General features: G+C 43.4%; 1 protein-coding gene and 1 long non-coding RNA gene across 10 annotated transcripts; one reads left to right on the top strand and one right to left on the bottom strand.

The window, feature by feature from the left end:
• Positions 1 to 1576: 1576 nt before the first annotated feature.
• ZNF821 (zinc finger protein 821) lies at positions 1577 to 19729 on the top strand. 9 transcript variants are annotated; one of them, XM_081806397.1, is made up of 9 exons: positions 1578 to 1739; positions 3476 to 3538; positions 4760 to 4847; positions 6143 to 6259; positions 13004 to 13129; positions 15777 to 15922; positions 16593 to 16697; positions 17852 to 18018; positions 18785 to 19729. In XM_081806397.1, exons 4-9 carry the CDS (start codon positions 6220 to 6222, stop codon positions 19437 to 19439), a joined length of 1239 nt encoding a protein of 412 aa, XP_081662523.1. In that variant the 5' UTR covers positions 1578 to 1739; positions 3476 to 3538; positions 4760 to 4847; positions 6143 to 6219; the 3' UTR covers positions 19440 to 19729. The 9 variants fall into 9 exon arrangements, with proteins under 9 accessions (XP_081662525.1, XP_081662523.1, XP_030893824.1 ...); XM_031037964.2 differs by lacking the exon at positions 1578 to 1739 and adding an exon at positions 2519 to 2829; XM_081806399.1 differs by lacking the exon at positions 4760 to 4847 and having other exon boundaries at positions 1577 to 1739.
• Positions 12386 to 14638, bottom strand: LOC145717529 (uncharacterized). Its single transcript, XR_014140813.1, has 2 exons — positions 13611 to 14638; positions 12386 to 12501 (listed from the first exon to the last, which is right to left on the bottom strand). It is a non-coding gene; the product is annotated as an uncharacterized LOC145717529 (long non-coding RNA).
• Positions 19730 to 20939: the final 1210 nt, after the last annotated feature.

The raw sequence follows: 20939 nt of genomic DNA, 5'->3' as shown, positions 1-20939 counted from the left end.
AAATATCATCTATGTCAACTTTAAAGTGACATAATGAAGCTGTATTTGCATCCCTTAGTCTAAACTTATCAAGAATTACTGTTAAGTATGGAAGCCAATGTTTATTCCGGCTTGCATTCTTTTTTCCCCCAAGTTTTTATTTAAATTCCAGTTAGTTAAGATACAGTGTTAAATTGGGCGCCTGGTGGCTCAGTTGGTTAAGCGACTGCCTTCGGCTCAGGTCATGATCCTGGAGTCCCGGGATCGAGTCCCGCATCGGGCTCCCTGCTCGGCGGGGAGTCTGCTTCTCCCTCTGACCCTCCTCCCTCTCATGCTCTCTGTCTCTCATTCTCTCTGTCTCAAATAAATAAATAAAATCTTTAAAAAAAAAAAAGATACAGTGTTAAATTAATTTCGGGTGTAGAATTTAGTGATTCAACACTTACATACAACACCCGGTGCTCATCACACGTGCCACACTCCTTAATCCCCATCACCTATTTAACCCATCACTTCCCCCTCCCTATAGTTAAAAGTCTGTTTTTTGGTTTGCCTCTTTTGTTTCCCTCCTATATTCATTTATTTTGTTTCTTAAATTCCACATGAGTGAAATCATATGGTAGTTGTCTTTCTCTGACTTATTTCTCTTAGCATAATACTCTCTAGCTCCATTCAGGTCATTGTAGATGGCAAGATTTCACTTTTTTATGGCTGAGTAATATTCCATTACACACACACACACACACTACATCTTTTTTTTTTAAGATTTATTTATTTATTTGAGAGAGAGAGAGAGTGTGCATGCATGAACAGGGGGAGGGGCAGAGGGAGAGGAAGAGAGAATCTCAAGCAGACTCCCCACTGAGCACAGAGCCCAACATGGGGCTCATACCATGATTCTGAGATCATGATCTGAGCTGAAATTGAGAGTCAAACGCTTAACTGACGGAGCCACCCAGGCACCCCACACTTCATCTTCTTTATCCATTTATCAGCTGATGGACATTTGAGATCTTTCCATAATTTGGCTATTGTAGATAATGCTGCTATAAACATTGGGGTGCAGGTATCCCTTCAAATTAGTATTTTTGTATTCTTTGGGTAAATACCTAGTAATGCAATTTATTCTACCTTGCATTCTTATATGAAACTGTCTAAAAACTTCTGGTTAGATGAGAATATCCCACTTCCTGGCTATCTGGGAATTAAAATTTAAAATGAAATTAAAATGTTTCCTTACCTGAAATTAAAGAATAATTTCTACCTAAATATCCCAGCCACAATGAATGAATGAATGAATGAATGAAGCTATTTACCACACAATTGTGAGGGACCAAGTTCCTTCAATACAGCCATTCTCTCACATTAAACACAAGACGCAGACAATGATATCATCTCATTGGAGATTTATGGGAAGAACATTTTGCAAGAACACTTTATGCAAATACCAGGACTTGTTGCTTTAAAAACAAGGGTCAGCATCTTCATTAGCTCTTCTCCCTTCTGGGACCAGGAATCACAAGGACTATTTGCGTAATGCTTTCATATCTTCATTTTACTTAATCCTCTGATTACAACAACCCTATGAGAGTAGAGGTTGGGAATTATTACATTATTCTCCAGTTTACATTTTAGGAAACAGAGATTCAGAATAGGGATTTGCTCAAAGTCACCAGGCTGGTCAGTGGCAGGGCTGGGACTCAAGGCTAGATCTTCTATTACCAGATCCCATCTTCTTTTCACCGCATTCCCTACTTCAGGTAAGCTATGTCAGAGGCAGCCTTAGGCATTCTAAAAGACGCAGTAAGAGGAAGGAAAGAAAAGTAGTAAGGAAATAGGGACGATGACAAGGGGAGGAAGTGTCTTATTAGGAAGTGAGCTAACCACTTTCAATTGCCCCAAATGCCCCTTAAGTGGCAACAGTGCTAAAGTTACTCTGCTCTGTATCTTTTGCCCCTAGGTCTACAGCTACTGTTATTTTACTAGTTAAGAATCATGTTGGAGACTTAAACGCCTAAAAGAAATCTTACGATTTTTCTCCTCTGAGGTTCTGACAGCGGAACTTGGCCCCTCCCACAAAGGCCCGTGGCCCCTAGGTCTCGATCACATTAAATGCTTTGGGGGTCGAAGAAACCTCCAAGTGTAGGGGGAACCAAGGGAAGAGGGTTTGGGTTGGGGGAGAGACTAAGGTTGGGTTAAGGAGAGGGGGAGCCTGCGGTGGAGCTGTGGTTGGGGGATGTGGGTTTTGTGGCTGAACTCAAAGGTGGGGTAAGAAACCAGTATCGGAGCTGACTGTCAGGGCGGAGTTCACAGGTCTAAGAAAGGATAGGAGAGCTGAGGGGCTGACCCGGCTGAAGAAAGACCAAAGAGGAGGCGAGGCTGGGTGGTCTTCGCGGCGCGAGGATGGAGGCGAGGCCCCCCTCACACGTCTATGATTGGATGCTCCCTTAAGTCCCGCCTCCCCAGACCCCCTCTCCCCTCAAGCCCCGCCCACGCCGCCGGGCGCGCGCCTGGGGAGCCGGGAGGGGGACCAGGCTGGAGAAGGGGGAGGGGGAGAGGAGAGGCTCGTGCACGCGCTCCACTGGCTGCGGGTGCGCGAGCAGCGCGCTCCCGCCGCCCGCGTCGCCATCTTTTCCCCCTCCGTCTGTCTGTCTGCCGTTGGCTTTGTCCGTCTGCAGCGCCGCCCCTCGGCTCCCCGCCACCGGCTTGGCTCGAAGCCGCCCTCCGCCTGCCGGGCCCAGTCCCGGAGAGCCCCGGCCCGGCCGGCCCGAGCTGCGGCCCGGGGCCCATTGTCCGGCGGTCCGTCTGTCCGGAGGCGGGGCCCAGGGACGCGGAGCGCCGAGGCGCCGGGTAAAAAGACCCCCGTCTCCTTCTCTCCGGGGCTAGGCTGAGGATGCCGGGGCTCCTCGCCCTCCCCCTTGTTTGCCGGCTGTCGGTCCTTTTGTCTGTCTATGTCTGGGGAGGGGGCTCCGGCTCGCTCTGGCCGGGGGGGCGGGGGCAGCCCCCAGCGCCGGGTTCCCGAGACGAGGCCGGACCCGGCTGGCTCCGCACCGGCCGTTCCTCTTTCAGTCCCTCTGGCGGTTTCGGGCGCGGGAGGGGCGTCCGCGCCGCCGCCCTCCCGCCGTGGGCCCAGGTCGGGCAGGGCCGGGCACAGCCGGGGCGGCCCCGGCGTCTGACAGGCTGGGGTGGAGCTGGAGGAGGGGGAGGATGGGCGTGGGAGTGCAGACCCGGGTGTCAGTCCCGCGTCGCGGTCTCGCAGAACGGCTTCTAAATTTAGATTTCTGAGAAGACTGTATCGTCTGAGGGTTTGTCTGAGCCATCTCGGAAGACCTCTGGCTTTTGTCGATAATTCCTGGGAATCTACCTGTGCTCATGCTTGAAGAAGCCAAAGGGACCATCTCGGCTGATTGTACACATGCTCCAGACCAAAGAAAGTGGGAACAGGGTCAATGAGACAGCTACGTGACCAGTTTTCTTGTCCTCTCCTTTTTGGCAGATACAAATCACTGGGATTCAGGCGAGTTTACTTTGCTCCGTGGGAACTGCACCAGAGCTGGAGGTGGGAGTGCACCCCCTTTTTTTAAAGATTGGATTTCACCTGTTTTTTTTTGTTTGTTTGTTTTTCCATGCTCAAGTCTGTGGTGTGTTCTGGAAGCTGCAACCTAACACCTGTGGGAGAGCAGGGACAATGTTAAGGGGAGATGTGGTCCCCCTCCAAAGGACTCTTAACCTCGTTCTAAAGACAAAGCTTCCTTCCTTTTTACATAGAACATCCCTTGTAAACCTGAATCTCACCGTTTATCTTTCTTCCTGTCCCGTTTTTTCTTCCAGATGGTGATGTTCAGGCGGCTTTGCATTTACATTTTTGTGTTGGTTTTAGATTCGGGCTTGGGAACTGAGGCAGTGTTAAAAGTAAAACTGAATGAGTGATCTTTAGGGCAATGTGTCTATGAATTTTAGCTTTTACTGCCTATAAAACTGTTGTCTAACCTCTGAGATCTTGCTGTGTAGTCAAGAATGCACTTACATTGCCGTTTATGTACGTATCTATTTTCTTATTTATTTTTTAGAGTCCACGATTCCACAGGCTTTCTTTTTTTGAGGGAGGAAAGGGTGTTTGCTTGTTTTTTTCCCTTAATCCCTCAGGTGTGAAGTCCCATTGGGTACCCTCTGGTCAGTTCCCCATTCGGCCACTAGGAGGATTGTGAGATGCAGTGGACACTGCCTATTTAAATATGCATATACTCATCTGTGTTTCTGACTTGTAGCTTTAGTATTGAACTGTTGTCTCACCAAGATGATCTGAATTGAGCCTGTATCAAGTTATTTGATCTTCATTCAGAAGGATCTTCATTACTTTTATCTCAGTTTCAGTTTCTGATCTTGATGAGAAAATTTAAGGATTAGTTAATATTTTCATTTTTTCCCTTCTATAATAGAGAGGTGTAGCTCTGCAAATTTTAGAAAAAAATGATAGACAACCTGCATTTCATTCAACTTTCTACTTTGTGATTCCACAGTTATAGGAAAAGACCCAAAATGAATATTCCTTCACTGCTTCCATTAATAAAGTAACTACTTGATTAGAAAGAAATGACCTATGCAAACAAAACTTAGAACAGAGAATACATACCATTAGCACTCAGCATATTGCCCTCTAACTAGTTAACATTGATTTTTACTGTATACATTTGGAGTTGGGCTTTTTTGTTGTTGTTTTGTTGTTGTTGTTGTTATTTTTTAATTTAAGGTCTGAAAAAGAACTGTGTTTGATATGCAGATATGATAGAAGACTGCCTGAAAGCTGCTTCCTTTGCCACTTCCTGTGGAGGCCTGTCTTTGCCATTTGCGGTTTCTTTCTTCTTTTGGTAAGGGGAGGCAGGATCTGATTACAGGTCTGAGGTCCTTTCTAGCTACATCAAGGAGTTAGTTGGCATAACAAGAGATGAGTCTTCACTAACTGGAGTGCAAAGTATCGTTAGCAGTAGCCTCTCATAAGGCCTCTTAAGTCATTAAACTACTTGCTTATTCAGTGTAAGTACAATTTGAAAAGGCAGGAACTGAAAGAAAATTTAGAGGGTGACTAGGTCCATATTCTTGTCTTTGGTAGGAAAGAGAATCTCTCTTTTTAATTTGTCTGTTTATTCACTGTGCCTTTCATAGAAAATTTTACAGTTTTCACTACTAATCCATTTCAGACTCTCTAACAACACTTACTGCTGGGAAAGTCTTATAAACTAACCAGGAACCTCCAAGCTTAAGTATCTGTTCCCTCAAATTTCAGGGAAGCAGATGCAGGTCTCTGCAGCACTTCTCATTTGGGGAGCTTTTCTCTTTGTTCTTCCCACTGATCTCTTTGCTACATAGAGGCTGGATTGAAAGGAGGCACTAAAGTTATTAACTTTGACCAGCACTTCAGAGCATGTGAACAGAGCCAGATTGATGTTCCACACTGGGGTGTTGAATTAGTACTCAACAGTGTGGATGGCATCTGGCCCTTCTGGTGAGAGCTCATCTTCAACATTGGAAGCCTGATTGGATTTAGTGCCCTGTCATCCACAGTGCCCAGCACTGTGCCAACCCTACTAGATAGAGGCTCTATTTTCCATGTGGATCTCATTTATAGATGCCTAAAAGTTTTGAGACGTTTCCTGTCTCACAGGAATGTGATGCTTTGTCACCTCCAGACAAGATGACTTTTCGAAAAAAACATCTGGAGGCTCCCATTTGTGCAGATTGCAAGGCTTGACTTCCAGTGGGCGTGTAACATGTGAGCTGCCACCCTCTTTTGCTTCCTTTTGCTTCCTTTTGCATTCACAGGGGTTATCCCTTTGAGCCTGCTGTGCTTCTAAAGCTGTTTGCCTAAGTTTTTTGCTTCCTTTTCTATCCTGTGACCTGGATCATGATCACTTAACAGTATTCTGGATTCCGCAGATAGATTTAGAGTGGAATTCTCTAATGGAATCCTTTGAAGGAGTCCCCTCTTAAACTTCTTGGGATCTTGATGTTGTGCTAGAGATCTATTCATTTCTTTCTTTTTAAAATTCAATTATTTATAACTGGTGAGTTTTATATGCTCAGTAACTATTTTTTAAAGTCGTTTTTAATTTTGTCTAATTTCTGGGAAAAATGACATGTGCTAACAATATCCTTTTTATTGTAGGTCAGCATCCCGCAAGGAGGTAGTAATATATCCAGTTGTGAAACTGGGAAAGGCCAGAGCTCTCGGATCAGGGAAACATGTCCCGTCGGAAACAGACAAATCCGAATAAAGTTCACTGTGAGTACTGGGTTTTGTCTTCTGGAACCTGGGAACATTGAGGGTTGAAATGAAAGAGTAATCTGAATTTAGGTGAAAGGCTCACACTAGTTTGTGAAGGAAAAAAGGGTTAAAGAGATTGAACAGGATGGGTTTAAAGTACGTCTGGTTGCTGGAGGAGGTGTTAGAAACCTGTTTTAGTAGGTGAACTTGATTCATCCTTAGTATTCACATTAACAAACATTTATAGGATATCTGTACAAAGCTTTGTGCTAGATGCCAGGGCTATAAAGCAATGTAGGGATATATAAGGCTGTAATGTAGCCACAGATACATAAAGTAATATCTAAAAACACAAGATAGTATATGCTGAGTGCCATATAGGGGTCCTGCAGACTGTGTGTACTACGGAAGTTAAGAGGAGGGAGAGACTTCCATGGACTGAGGAAGCAGGGAATGCTTCATGGAAGAGGCCCTAGACTGTGAACTTGAACTGGGCCTTAGAAGGTAGGAAGTGGATTTTTTAAAAAGGAATAAGGAAGAGGGAAAATCAGATGGGGAAATGATATGAGCAAAGATACAAGAAGGAATGCACAGGGGCTCCTGGGTGGCTCAGTTGTTTGAGTGTCTTACTCTTGATTTTTGGCTTAGGTTATGATCTCAGGGTCGTGAGATGGAGCCCTGCATTGGGCTCCATGCTCAGCACGGAGTCTGCTTGGAATGCTCTCTCTCCCTCTGCCCCTCCCTCCACTTGGATATGCATTCTCTGTCTCTGTCTTTCTCTAAAATAAATAAATAAATAAATAAAATCTGTTTAAAAAAGAAGGAATGCACATGTTCAGGGGATAAGGAGACTTTGTATGAAGCGGCAGTTTTATTTATCCAGATGTCATAGGACGCAAGATGAGGTTGGAGATGTTTATACCGTAGAGGCCTGAAGCCCAGTCCAAGTTCATACTTTATACTGTGGACTATAAGGAGGTACTGAAGGTTTTCAAGCAGAGCAAGTGGAGTGACATTTAGAATGCAGTGTTTTAGGACTATGAAGCAGTGTGTGGGATGGATCAGATGAGAGAAAGACTAGTAACAGGGAAACCAGGTAGGCATTATTGCCTTTCATTGTTTCTCAGCAGTTTTATATGTATGTTTTATTTTATCAATTAGACTGTAAAATTCTAGAGGGTAGAGATTATGTCCCATTTATATTTCCTGCTATTCCTCTCTACTTCTAGCACTGCTTATAGAGGATGTTCAAAAGTGTCTCTTTAAATTAACATTAATATGTCTATGCAGATTTGATGGAATTAACCAATTTCCTGTGATCTGGGCAGATAAGCGTCCTCACCCAAATGTTTTAAAAGAGAACCAAATAGCACCCTATTATTATGGAGGACTGACTAAATAAGGTACAGCAACATCTGAAGAGAATTCAGTGGTATAATTATGACGGGTTTTTTTCTTGAGGACAGAACTGTACATATGAGAGAATAGATTAGTCAAGGAGTTTAAGATAAGAGGATTAAAATTTATTAAAAACACACTGGATGCCAGGTACTATGTACCTTAACTTATTGGGTAATTTCAAGAGTGAGAGAGGAAACAGTAGGAACAGAGGAATTAGGAGGACTTTAACATTGTATAGGTTAATGAGATTAGGGTGGCAAACCTCCACATACAATTAATTCTTCAACTTAAGTCTTGGAAAGGTTTTATAAGAGAACAAGTTTGATGCTACTAGGAGTATATTCTGGAATAGGTGGATGTGAAAGTCTGCTTAATACAAACGTGAATGAGTAGTTTAGGAAGGGTTTAGAAATTGCTGCTAGAAAGTGAAATGTCATGGGCCTGAATGTGAGGATTGTCAAGAGAGATATCTCTAGCCTAAGTAATCCAACCCAGAGGTTTAGGAGGATAGTCTTCTCCTCTCTGGTTGAAAATTAGTATTAATAAAAGACACAGATGTGACCCCAAGAAGGCAGGGCAGGAAAGGTACTCTTAGTAGAGATGAGGGGTTCACAAATAAGGCAGTCATAGGAGTTGGGCATTTACTTATAAAAGCCGCCTGTCCAAAAAGACTTGGTTAGATTTAAGGAGAGTAGTTGGCCTAGATGATGGCATGATTGTGATAAGGCCAGGGGAAGCCAGTGAAGGCTTCTATGGTCTGTGCCTGTGTCCACGGAGCTTATATTTGTCCGCTGAATCTCTTCCCACCATAGCTGAATGCAGGATGAGCTGGTATTGGGTCAGAAAACAGATGGACGAACAGGCCACGGAGAAGAGAGTATCACACATCCACAGTGGCAGAAATACAGTTTCCAGAGCGAGTGAACAGTGTATTGTGGTGGAGTGCATGGGACTGTGCAGGCACTATGGTGGGGACCATTAAGAGGGCTGTGAACAAAAACGTTCCGCTGCCACCAAAAAGCAGACCCCCAGGGAGGGGCTGTGTTCAGTGATGCACTGGGGTAGGGAACCATGGAGGCTTCTCAGGTAACAGACTAAGCCTGACTAAAGAAGAAAAGACACTGAGATTTGCTGGTGTCTCAGGAATTTCTGCTTATTCACTATTTGGGGACTGAAGCCGATCATACCTTTTTCAAAAGGGCATCTTCTCATTGCGCATGACAATAATGGCAAGTAGGAATAGGTAATTTCAGTCTTCTGGCCACTTGAGCCTCCTATTCCCTTGCAGTGAAATGGAACCAATCAAATGTATTGAATGTAATGCTGCTCATCTATTTAAAGTAAATGGAATGGACTCAAGGTCTGGGAGGCAAGAATGTCTGTACACGCTTTGCTGAAATGTTAAAGCCAGTCGGCACTGAGTAGAGTAATGGCTGAGCTCCATTACATCTGCCTTCCAGGAAGAAGATTGTGTGGCATGAAGCTCCAAGCCTGCCTAAAAGAATGTGATAAGAATCCCACTGCTGTGGCCTGACAGCATTTGTCAGATCCACTTTAGAAGCCAGTGGGCAGGCTACACTGGCAGTTACTTGGCTTTCCTCAGGACTGTCTCCGTATCTAAATTACCGTCATGATCTCTCCTTTTCCCAGCAACATCCAGGCTTACTCGTGTTGTTTGCTCAGTTCATTAACAGATTTGACACAGAGCTTTCTGAATAAAAGCCCAGAATTTTTAGTCTCAGAGAAACTGTGGATGGGCTGTTAGACCTTCCTCATCTCACCTCCTTCTGAGTACAAGTTTCTGTCAGCTGTTTCTAGGGAGGTTGAAAATAGAGTCTCTTGTACACTCTCATTTGGTGTGTTTATGCCAAGCAAACCACTAGGAAAAGGAAAACTTTTTTTTTTTAAGAAAAACTTTTTCTTAAGACACTTTTGTTTTCAGATTGCAAAGTACAAACAAGAATAAAAACTTTGAACTTCAATAAAAGCTTCTCGGCTTTTACAGAGAAGTAGGAAAAAAAGCCTTTAAAGTCCCTTTTCTTCCAAAAAGCACAACTTGTTTTGCCCTTGTTCGTTCTGTCAGCATCCTTGTGAGGTACATGGCTGTGTTCCCAGCATGTGGTAGCACCTTGGGTTACAGAGACTGTTACCTGGAATGGAATCCTAAGCTCCTCATTCCCAAGATTAGCTCATTTTTTTCGGAATTTGACATCTGCTCTCTTAGAATTTTTTTCAGCTGCTTGCTTTACGTAATTTCAGTCAGCCAGAAATTGCATTTATTTAATTGCATCAAGGACTCAATACAGAAAATCGTAAAATCTTTGCCTTTCTAGTAACTTTCATCCCAGGCTTCTCATCTGTTCTCCAGACTTGCTTGGATGGCCTTGTTCTTGTCTGGTCTGAAAAACCTTAGCCAAATCAAACAGTATCTTGATTTCATACCAAAAAAATAAAGAGGTGGCAGCTTGCTTTTTACTGTAGAGCTTAGATGACTTGTTCTCAACTATTAATAGACATATAAATACCATGTTAAATTAAATAAGATGGTTGCCCTACATTAATATCTAGAGACCTGAGGTTTTTTTTTAACCTCCAATAGTCTCAAGATAGAAGGAAGTAATAATTCTACATTATAAAAGCAGGCAATTATATAACACTTCTTAAGCACCAGTATCTCTGTGGATCACATTTGACTTGAGTTACTATGACATACTTTTAGGTATGTAAAAGGTATCACTACTTTTAGTTTTAGTATCTTTTAGTATCATAGTAAAAGGTATCACTGTCTTTTTGTGAAAGGATAATTCTGGACAGTGGGATTTAGAGCTTAGGTAAATAGTGACTACTGGAAGATCATTCATGTATCTTCTCCTATGAGATATGTCAAAATCACTTTTTTAATGGTTTTTATATATTTTGCTTTATATTGATATTTAAGATAGGAGTAGCCCTGAGAAATAAAGTTTCCCTTAGCCTTTTTCCCAAGTCGGGAATAGAACTAAATATAAGAGCACAGCTTTTCTTTCCAAACTGCCAAAAAGGAATAACAATTTATTCCAACTATCCTAAGTGAGATTGCCAGCAAAAGTCCTAGATAGGGATGTCGTATGGGATATACTCTTCTCTGTTCTGTGAAGGCCTAAATATTTAGACAATATCAATAGACAAAGATGTTGAGCTCAAGTTGGTGGGTCTAAACTGAATTACTACTTGATCTTGAAAGGTACTTATCCTTTTAGATGCCCTTCTCCTAATCCAATGGTATTTGCCTATTAAGGGAAAAAAAGGATTCTTCATAGGTTATAAACCTACTTTGTTTCTGAGTAGGCTTCTTTAGAGATGAGAAGTGTCACTGATGAGAATGATCTGCCCCTTGATAATTATCTGCTGGAATATAATGCCCTTAGTGCCATTTCTGCCCATGGCTTCCAGGTCCGAAAGCATGCATCTACCTAGAAGAATTCAATAACTAGTCCATGGTCTTGTGGTTACAGTGCAACCACCCTGAAGAAAAATATTTTCCTTCTGCAAAAAGGATGAGGAGGTGCTATAACAGAATTCACTGTTTGCTTTCCCTGGCAGTAATTTATATCCAGTTTGTGATTGTGATACTTTGAAAATGGACTTAAAGCAGCTTATACTTGAGGGCTGTGTGGCTAGGTCAGTTGAACCCTCACCACCTCTACTCCCACTCACAGTATTGATCAGAGTAGCCCCCGTATTAGTTAGTCCAGCCCCAGCATGGTGACTCACCACAGGGTGTCAGAACCATCAAAATGATGGGTCCCTTTGTCATTTACTGGCCCTGAGAACATTATTTTGGTATTTGAGATGTAGCATCAGTTTCTTATGGTACGAAGGTAACATTATTGCTAGGATCAGAGCCATTCTTCTCACACAGAGACAAGCGTTTGTTTTCAGCAAAACCACTCTGATGAACCATCTAACCTGCTTACAGCTCTGCTTGAAAGCAGTTTAAAATATGGATATTAGAGCTGTACAGACCTGGGTTCAAATACTTTGCTCTCCTATAAACCTTAGTTTTCTCTTAAGTAAAATTTGGGTAGGAATACCTACCACATAGAGTTTTGCAGAGAATTAAGATAGAAACTAAAAGCACTTAACATAGAGCCTGGAACTAGGACATGCCAAATAGTAATTATTAGTGTTTAACACTTAGCATATGGATGCTCACTGAATTTTTGCTGAACAAATGCCTAAGTGAATTACATGAAGTCTACTTCATATCAGTTCTTTCATTGCCAAAGGACTGATAGCACAGGTCAACTGACCATTTCTCCTACCTCATTGTATCCTGTCTTGGAACCCGAGCCTGTTTACTTTCCTTTCTCTCCAGTAAGAAAGCGCCTGGCGTATTGTCAGACATTTCACTAGGGCTTTTTATTATTCTCTCTTGGTGGCTGGAGAATGGGGACTGTAGTTTCCACTCTGACTGAGATAATGGAAACCTCTAGAAACCCAATTCTCTTTTCTCCTTATGCCTGGCCTCTTGGAAATAAAAGAGCACTTAAATGTTAACTCTTCAGTAACCACACAGATCCTAGGCAGAGTTCATAGAAAGTAAATGCATAATCAAGGACAGGTTCAGGGCTTTTGGATATTCCATACAAGAAAAGAAAACAGACTACATTGACCAAGGAAACTAGATAAAATATTATTTGTTGCAAATTAGTTGGTGTCTTTCAGGAAGTTTGTTCCTCAGCAAAAATGAGTTCATATGTTATCTGTTCTTTTAATCTATTATTCAACCAGTTGTTGATTTGCTTGTGGTTAATTCTGATAGACCTAGAAGTAGAGTCAAGGAGGAACTTCCAGAGCATGTCTTGGAAGGAGGGTGGCTGAAAGATGAGATTAGAGAGATTGTTATTTGTAAGGATTATTTGAAGCACTTGTTTATAGTAAGAGATAGACACTAAGTCAGGGCCATAATGTTAGTACACTAAGAATCAGAGATTGTGCCCAGATTTGTTGCCCTGCCTTTATCATCCTATCACTTTGCCTCTTCTGCCTCTCTCGCCCATCCTGATGGAAGGTTGGTTATAAATGGAATTGAGATACCGAAGTTAAATTTGTAAAGTAGCAATTGATTACCTTTTGAAAGGAGTCAAGATTAGGAGGATTTAAGCAAGTGATGCTTCCTAGAGCATCTGGCTTACTGCCCAGGAAGAGTAGCCACGCCCAGAAATTCCAGGAGGCAGCAAGCTGACTTAGAGATGGATGACCCCACCATAGGGTACCTGCCTGTCTCCTACCTTTGAATGGTCTGACTTTCCAACCAGCTTCCCTGGGGATATATGCTGCCCAGCTGGTGGCCTGACTATTTTTCCTTGTGACCACCAGGGGATCAAGTATTTGCTGGGCTAGAAGAGCAAGCCCGCCAGGCGATGATGAAAACTGATTTTCCTGGAGACCTTGGCAGTCAGCGACAAGCTATCCAACAACTAAGAGATCAGGACTCCAGTAGCAGTGAGTTCTGCACCTTCTGGTAATGACTCAGGGCAATGGGAGAAGAATTATCAGAGTGTGTGTGCTCTGGGGATTGTGCATGGGGGTTGGGAGGAAGACATGAAGAAGGAGATTTGTGGATCCTGTGTTCCCAAAGGTGTTCTAAGGTGTATGAGCATATGCTTATCCAGAGAGAGGACAGGTTTGGCATTATATATTTTTTTAACTCATGGACTGCAGTACTTGGCGCAGTACCATACACAGATAGGTTTGTGATGACTGTGATAGACAGGGGCATAGGGATAATTAGTACTCAACCTGTCCCTGGGCTAGGTCAAATGAAAAGAATCTCTGTCTCCTAGAATCTATTTACTCATAATTAACAAAATATAAGAGTGGCTTTAATGAAATTTTTGCTTGAGGACCCAGTTTTAATGTTATATAAGAGGATTTCCTTACTAATTATGCCTCGTATAAAATGCTAAAGTCAAAGTCAGAGCACCTGGCTGGCTCAGTTGGTAGAGCAGGTGACTCTTGATCTTGGAGTCGTGGGTTTGAGCCCCACAGTGGGTGTAGAGATTACTTAAAAAAAAAAAGAATAAAATACTAAAGTCAAGGTCTTCCCACACCAAGTCCTAAGTAAATCCCTGGAAAGAGATGGAAAAGACAGTTGGCTGGTAACTAGCTGAGCCTTGTGGATCATCTGTTCCATGACCTGTCTGAACAAATACATTGAGATGTGTTATTTCCTAGGATGATTTCCTTACTTTACTAATCACATCCATCTGATATTGGTTGGTATTACTGTCAATTCAGAGTGACATTTTTTATTTTTCTCCACATTTGGGGTTGAAGAATAACAAAGAGGGAAAGAGTTCAGCAGCCTTCTAGGAACTACAGTTTCCACTCAAACTAATAATTTAGCAACAACAACAAAAAAACAATAATAATTTAGCATCTAATTGCTCAGGTACAGAAAAGTAAACCCAAAGATTTCTAGAAAACCTGTGGGAGCCACCAGTTTGAATAACAGGATAGGAATGGCAACATCTATAAAGTAAATAGGTTTCCATTCTGGAAAAGCTGCATCATCCCTCTAGATGGCATACTTATTTTTTAAAAATCATTTTAGTAGAGAGATGTGTTTGGGTTTTTGATCAGTCGTGTAATGTGTTTGATACAATGTTGTCTTAGATTAAGTTTACAAATATTCCATAAGCTGGTGAGAAAATATTGTATGATTTAATCTGTTCCAATCCTTCATTATTGAGATGAATTCAGATGAAAGCTTTGGGCTAGGGAATAAGGCATACATACCATAGATCCTTCCAGGGCCCAAATCCAGTCCACCAAACAAGTAGAATATCTAATAGAGACACATGTAACTACTAGTAGAAGATTTGGTTAGATTTTCTTATGAAGAAAAGGAATGTAATCAGTTTTGCCCAGATACTGGTGGATTTCAAAATTACACAAGGGATAGGGATAGGAGAGAGAAGATAAGAAGCACCATTAGCTAGGAAAGCTGAGTCTCACAGGTGAAAGTCTACCTTATATTTCTCTTGCTCACAGTCAGGCCCAGGAATCCAGGATCTAAGTGTGGTTGGGATGGGGCTGGAGTCTCACAGCTTCGCTAGGCGTGGCTTCCTCTTACGATCTTCAAGGTACTAGCCCTTCTTTTTTTCCCTTTCAGAACAAATTCCCTTTTTTATCATGGTTTTTTAAAAATCTTTTTCCCCCATTTTATAAGTAATAGGGGAAAACATCAGCCCACAAAAACCTTGCAGATCCCCCAGCCACAAGCAGATCCCCCCCCCGAGCCACATCCTATCCACTAAATGAAAACAAACTCAATTTTTCCTTTAGTCACAAGAAATTATATTTCATCCTAAAGAATGGCCTGTTCCCTTCACTTAATGCAGTCAGTTATCTGTCAGATAATCCAGAGAACCAACAGAACAATGGATTTATTTAGCCTAGAATTCTAAGTTACTAGCAGAGTAAGAACACCTTGAGTCAGGTTGTACAACAAATGGCCTAAAGTTGGTTGCTGTACTCTTTTTTCCATTGGACTGAACAAACCTTCCCTATAAGGTGACATCATTTTTAACTAATTTAGCACTGCCTCCTTTCTTGGTAAGAGGAAGAAAAAACTTGGTTTTTCTCTGAGTGTGCCTTAGGGTTTGTTGGGAGAGAAGAGATTAGTGGGACTCAGAATAGTACATGCGATACCATTGGAAAAATTGTGCAGGGGGGTTATGGAGAAAAGTAAGTAATAAAATCAGTGAGAAGTGTGGGTAAGTCAGAGGTGCTGTGTTGTGGCAATGAGCATGGTGTGAGGTACGTGGGAGGTGTGATTTCAAGTATGAGATATTTGGGAATCGTGTAAGAAGAATCATTTTTATGATAATGTACAGGGCCCAATAACTATTGTCTAATGCAATTTTGCCTCAGATTTTCTCTTTAGTGTAAATGGCATCATAAACAATAGCTATAGCTCTTCCACCAACATGATTAGTACCCAACTATACAAACTGTACATTGATACAGACTCTATTACAGAAGATCTGAAAATGTTTTCCATTATAGCTACAAACTCTAAGGTGGAAAGCAACTCAAGGTGTATTCATGCAAAAATCAGAACAAGTAACCAATGTGTATGTTCCAGGTGACAGTGAGGGTGATGAAGAGGAGACCACACAAGATGAAGTCTCTTCCCACACATCAGAGGAAGATGGAGGGGTGGTCAAAGTGGAAAAAGAGTTAGAAAATACGGAACAGCCTGTTGGTGGGAATGAAGTGGCAGAGCATGAGGCAAGTGACAATAGTTCCCAAGTCCGGGAGCACCCCCACTTCCTACTCGGCCCTGATGCACTTGATCCACAGTAACGGTCTTGCCTCTGGTGATCTCCTGGGCCTTCATCTGAAGCCTTGCTTCCTTCACAGCTCCATTTACCCAAACCTCACACACAACTGTCATCACGCCAGCTTTCCTGTCCATCCACATATCACTAACCCAGGTACAGCTTCCCCACTTCTTTCCAGGCAGAATATCCACTTTTGCAAGACTATCGGCTGATTTCCTGAAGTGTATGTACTCTTGAATATGCTTGCAAATATAAGTCCAAGTGTTACCTGAGGTGCCACCTTCTCTCTAAATTGTTTCCTGAGGATTGCTGCAAGAAGCACAGCAGGAGGGAAGCTAATCCTCTCTCTGCAAGTTTACTGTGGGGGGCGGGGAATAGATCGGCTCTCCTGGGGCAGCCCTATGTCCTCAGGGCAGGAAGCCTTGGAGAAAATGAAGATAGGAGCAAATGTGATTCCCTTTCCCTATTACTTTTCCCTTCAGTCCATAATGGGAACCTAAGAATAACATGTGATATCTGGTTGTGTTGCTTTGAACAGGATGCCCTGTTACAAGAAGTAGGGGCAGGGCAAAGAGTGGTAAACAGTCTTAATGAATTGCCTACTTCTTGAATTGCAGGTCACAGGGAACTTGAATTCTGACCCCTTACTTGGACTCTGCCAGTGTCCCCTCTGCCAGCTAGACTGTGGGAGTCGGGAGCAGCTGATTGCTCATGTGTACCAGGTATGGGCTGGGGAGCCACGTGCCCCCGAACACGAGTGCCAGCAGCTTGTTTAGCCTTTGCCTCCAGCTCCCAGGGGAGCCTTGAGTTGTTGCTTCCAGTAAGACTCCACTCCAGTCCCCAGATGTTTTAAAGAATAAGTGGATATGTTGGGTAAACCTGTTCTGGGCTCCCAGATAGACACACTATGAAAATTAAGTATTATTTTTTCCAGATTACTTAATGCGTATTTATTTGTTTATTTATTTGAGAGGGGGGTGGGGCAGGGGCAGAGGGAGAGAGAGAATCCTAAGCAGCCTCCACACCCAGCATGGAGCCCAATGCAGGGTGAGGGGTTTGATCTCACAACCCTGAAATCATGACCTGAGCCAAAATCAAGAGTCAGGCCCTTAACCCACTGAGCCACCCAGGTGCCTCAATGCATATTTTAAATAGTGAAATAGAAACTAACATTTGTTAATAATGAGGCCTTGTTTTAAAGAAGAAAAAATGAGTTAACATAAATGTTTCTATAATACTAGAAAAAGTATGAATGAGGGGATCAGAAGAACACAAGCTTTTTGTGCTTTTTTTCCCCCAATCCAATTGCAGAGCACCTGTGCCTTGTGATCTGTATTAGAAAGGCATCAGCACACATGGCAGCCTGGGTTTTGCCATAAAGATAGTTGGTTCATGAAAGGAGGCCTTTCTTTAGAAGATTGTTTTTAAAAGATTGAAGAAAAGGCAAGACAAAATGCTTTTGGATACCAGTCTTCCTAACTACCTTCTACACTTGGCCTTCATTGCTCCCTTAATATGCACCTGTACCTGCACAGTGTGAGGCAACAGATAGAAATTATCCCAAGCATGAATTCTTTGCAGGTTTTGAAGAGGACTCTGACTCTGGGGCCCCGTTTTCACCAAGCCAGCCACATGTTCCAGAATATAGCCAAAACTCTAATGAAATCTGAACAATAATCTGAATGGCCTGGCCATTTTGAAGGCCTGTTAACACAAGAGACTCTTACTTTTCCAGGTGCTAAGCAGGGAGAATATAATTGCAAATCCCTTGTTCTGAGACTAAGGAAAGGGGACATTTCACAGAAAGCAGTTTCTAAGTGGGTGTAGATTATCTTAAAGGTAGCATGAGTTGACAAATTAAAGCTCTGTTTTACAGCACACTGCAGCAGTGGTGAGCGCCAAGAGCTACATGTGTCCTGTCTGTGGCCGGGCCCTGAGCTCCCCAGGGTCATTGGGTCGTCACCTCCTAATCCACTCAGAGGACCAGAGGTCTAACTGTGCTGTGTGTGGAGCCCGTTTTACCAGCCATGCCACGTTTAACAGGTTAGCTGGTCACCTAACCCTCTTGCTCTGGGAACAAATCACTGGGTGTGGGTTCTGCTTTCCCAAATCAAAAGAAAGCCTAGAGATAGGTAATGCAAAGGCAACTGACTCTCTGGAAATACAAGTAATGAAGCCAGTAAATATGCCTGTTCCATTAGATATCCCCAAAGGGAAATGAATTCTCATTTCTTTCCCCCATTAGAATAATATTTTCATCTACAAAGAGATGGGGGGGTAGTCCAATAACATTCATGATAAAGCTTAGAGAAGTCACAGGGTGCTGAGAGGCCCCAGATGTGAGGACACAGTCTGTACTGTGTCCCAGGAAGACTGGAACTGTGCAAATTGTGTCCTAGTTAAATTTGTCTAGGGTACAATGCAGAGTCGGCCAGGGAAGGAGGGGTTAAGCCAGTGGACTGCCCTAAAGGCAGCCTCCACCTCAAGAAGGACTGCCATTTCTACAGAAGGACTGCCCTGCACAGCTCTTAGGAACACCATCAACCAGCTGGAATGAAAACTGCACATCTGGGGGGCCTATCTGGCAGTTGGCTCAGTCTCTAACTCCAGGAGGGCTTTAAAACTTGGTAGATACCCTAGCCCAGAAAAGGTGCGGGGTGGGGAGGTAGAAGAGCTCTCCCAAGTACTCAGATCTCACCCCTGGTAGTGAACTTGGAGCAACTGGCCTGGTAGGACCAGTGTAAGTCAGAGCTGGATACCTGAGCCTTGCTAGAAGGAGACACTAACCACCCAAATTTTTGTATTCCAGTGAGAAACTCCCTGAAGTACTTAATATGGAATCCCTACCCCCAGCCCATAGTGAGGGTCCCTCCAGTGCTGAGGGGAAGGACATTGCCTTTAGCCCTCCCGTGTACCCTGCTGGAATTCTGCTTGTGTGCAACAACTGTGCTGCCTACCGTAAGCTACTGGAAGCACAGACCCCCACTGTTCGCAAGTGGGCCCTACGCCGACAGAATGAGCCACTGGAAGTACGGCTGCAGCGGCTGGAACGAGAGCGTACAGCCAAGAAAAGTCGGCGGGATAATGAGACTCCAGAGGAGCGGGAAGTAAGGCGCATGAGGGACCGTGAAGCCAAGCGCCTGCAGCGCATGCAGGAGACAGATGAGCAGCGGGCACGTCGGCTGCAGCGGGATCGGGAGGCTATGAGGCTGAAGCGGGCCAATGAAACCCCAGAGAAGAGGCAGGCTCGGCTTATCCGGGAGCGGGAAGCCAAGCGGCTCAAGAGGAGGCTGGAGAAAATGGACATGATGTTGCGAGCTCAGTTTGGCCAGGACCCTTCTGCCATGGCAGCCTTAGCAGCTGAAATGAACTTCTTCCAGCTACCTGTGAGTGGGGTGGAGTTGGACAGCCAGCTCCTGGGCAAGATGGCCTTTGAAGAGCAGAACAGTGGCTCTCTGCACTGAACGCGCCTGCCCTCCCACTCACCCAGGTCCACAGGGATCCGTGCTACAGCCAACCCTCAGGGCCCTGTCCTTACTGCCGGAGGCAGGCCTGGGTTTGTTGCAGGTGGACCTAAGCACCTCTTGCATGTGGGAGCAGGATGATGGGGTCAGCAGGGAGCTGGCTTAAGGCAGCTCTAGACAAGGGAGTAGGCACTCCAGAGAACTAGACTCCCAGCCCACTGCTGCAGGGCATGCTTATAGGACTATGGGGCCCAGTGTGGCCCAGGGCAAATAAATTAATTTTATCTTTACTGGTCTTTTTGTGCTTTTCTCTCCATTTCATTCTAGCAAATGAAATGATCTAGGAAAGACATGGGTGGAAATTTTAGGCAGGGACTTCTGGCGGATTGTCTTCTGAAGGGAGGGTACTCCTCAGTTTAGGTGACCCAGTGATCCCTTGTTTGGGCCTTTACAAGTTGATGAGGCATGACATTAAAGAAAGAACCGATGCTGACTTTGTGGGTCCATTCCCACAACCCTAATGAAGATCATCTATGGCCGCAAAGGCCACTTAAACCTAGCTTACCTTTTCCAAATTCAGTAGATGCCTTTCCTCCTAACTGGCATTTTCTAAAGAGATGCAGTATTGAGGCTTAGGTATTGGCTACTTTTCCCAGCAGATTTTAGTTGCCAGACTTTAAAAATTCTATCCTAGACAGCAGTCACCTTCATTTAGGAATATGTTCATAGAAATAGCTCTAATATTAAGGTCTATAGCACCAAGGAACTCGTTTGAAAGAAGAGATGATCCATCTTCTTATTTATGTCCCAGAGCCAAGGTAGGTTAACACCCATTGAGAAAAATCCAGAATTAAGGTGAGATGAGAGCTCAAGTTGACAGTGGTCAAAGCCAGAGCAAAATGACCAGTTTGTATGTCTGCCAAACCAAGGAGGAGACAAGAGCTGAGGTCATTTCTAAAAAGTGTCTGTGATGGTACAGAACAAGTACAGAACTTTCCTTAGCCTGCACCAAAGGTTGTGTACAGTTTAGATAATTATAGATCTTGAGGTCCAGAAGGAAGTGCCCTAGTTAAGTTATAGCCAGAGAAATAACTATGCCAGGAATGTGGACCTCTTCCAATATCATAACAAGGAAACTTGGGACTCTCTTCGACCTCCATAGGTTTAAGGCTATTTAATAGTGTTAACTGACCCCCTTCCCACCATCAGACTAGGGTTAATTCCTACCAGGCAGGCTGAAATATTTCTGTTCTGGGAACACAAAAATTTTAATCTTATTCCAAAGTACTGGACATTTGAAGGAAAGTACTTAATTGCGTCAAATGTCTCTCACAGAGCTCCATACTGAAGTCCTACTTGGGACGCCTCAAAATTGTTGAGCACTCACTATGTGTCAAAGATTATTCTGAGCACTCTACATGGATTATCTCATTTAATTTTCACAGCAAACTAGGAGTTAATACAAACTCAGGAGCCCAATGCCTAGATTTAAAATGCTGC

The sequence above is a fragment of the Leptonychotes weddellii genome, chromosome 16 (assembly GCF_054177405.1).
Source record: "Leptonychotes weddellii isolate Sample4059 chromosome 16, ASM5417740v2, whole genome shotgun sequence".
In the NCBI taxonomy this organism is placed as follows: domain Eukaryota; kingdom Metazoa; phylum Chordata; class Mammalia; order Carnivora; family Phocidae; genus Leptonychotes; species Leptonychotes weddellii.
This window is presented reverse-complemented; position numbering and strand designations above follow the sequence as displayed.

What these genes read in the sequence shown, in the direction of transcription:
- ZNF821 (XM_081806399.1), top strand. Translation starts at nt 6,220, where the DNA reads ATGTCCCGTCGGAAACAGACAAATCCGAATAAAGTTCACT. An exon ending in ATGAAGTGGCAGAGCATGAG is followed by an intron (nt 15,923 to 16,592) that starts GCAAGTGACAAT and finishes CTTGAATTGCAG; the next exon opens with GTCACAGGGAACTTGAATTC. An exon ending in TGATTGCTCATGTGTACCAG is followed by an intron (nt 16,698 to 17,851) that starts GTATGGGCTGGG and finishes TCTGTTTTACAG; the next exon opens with CACACTGCAGCAGTGGTGAG.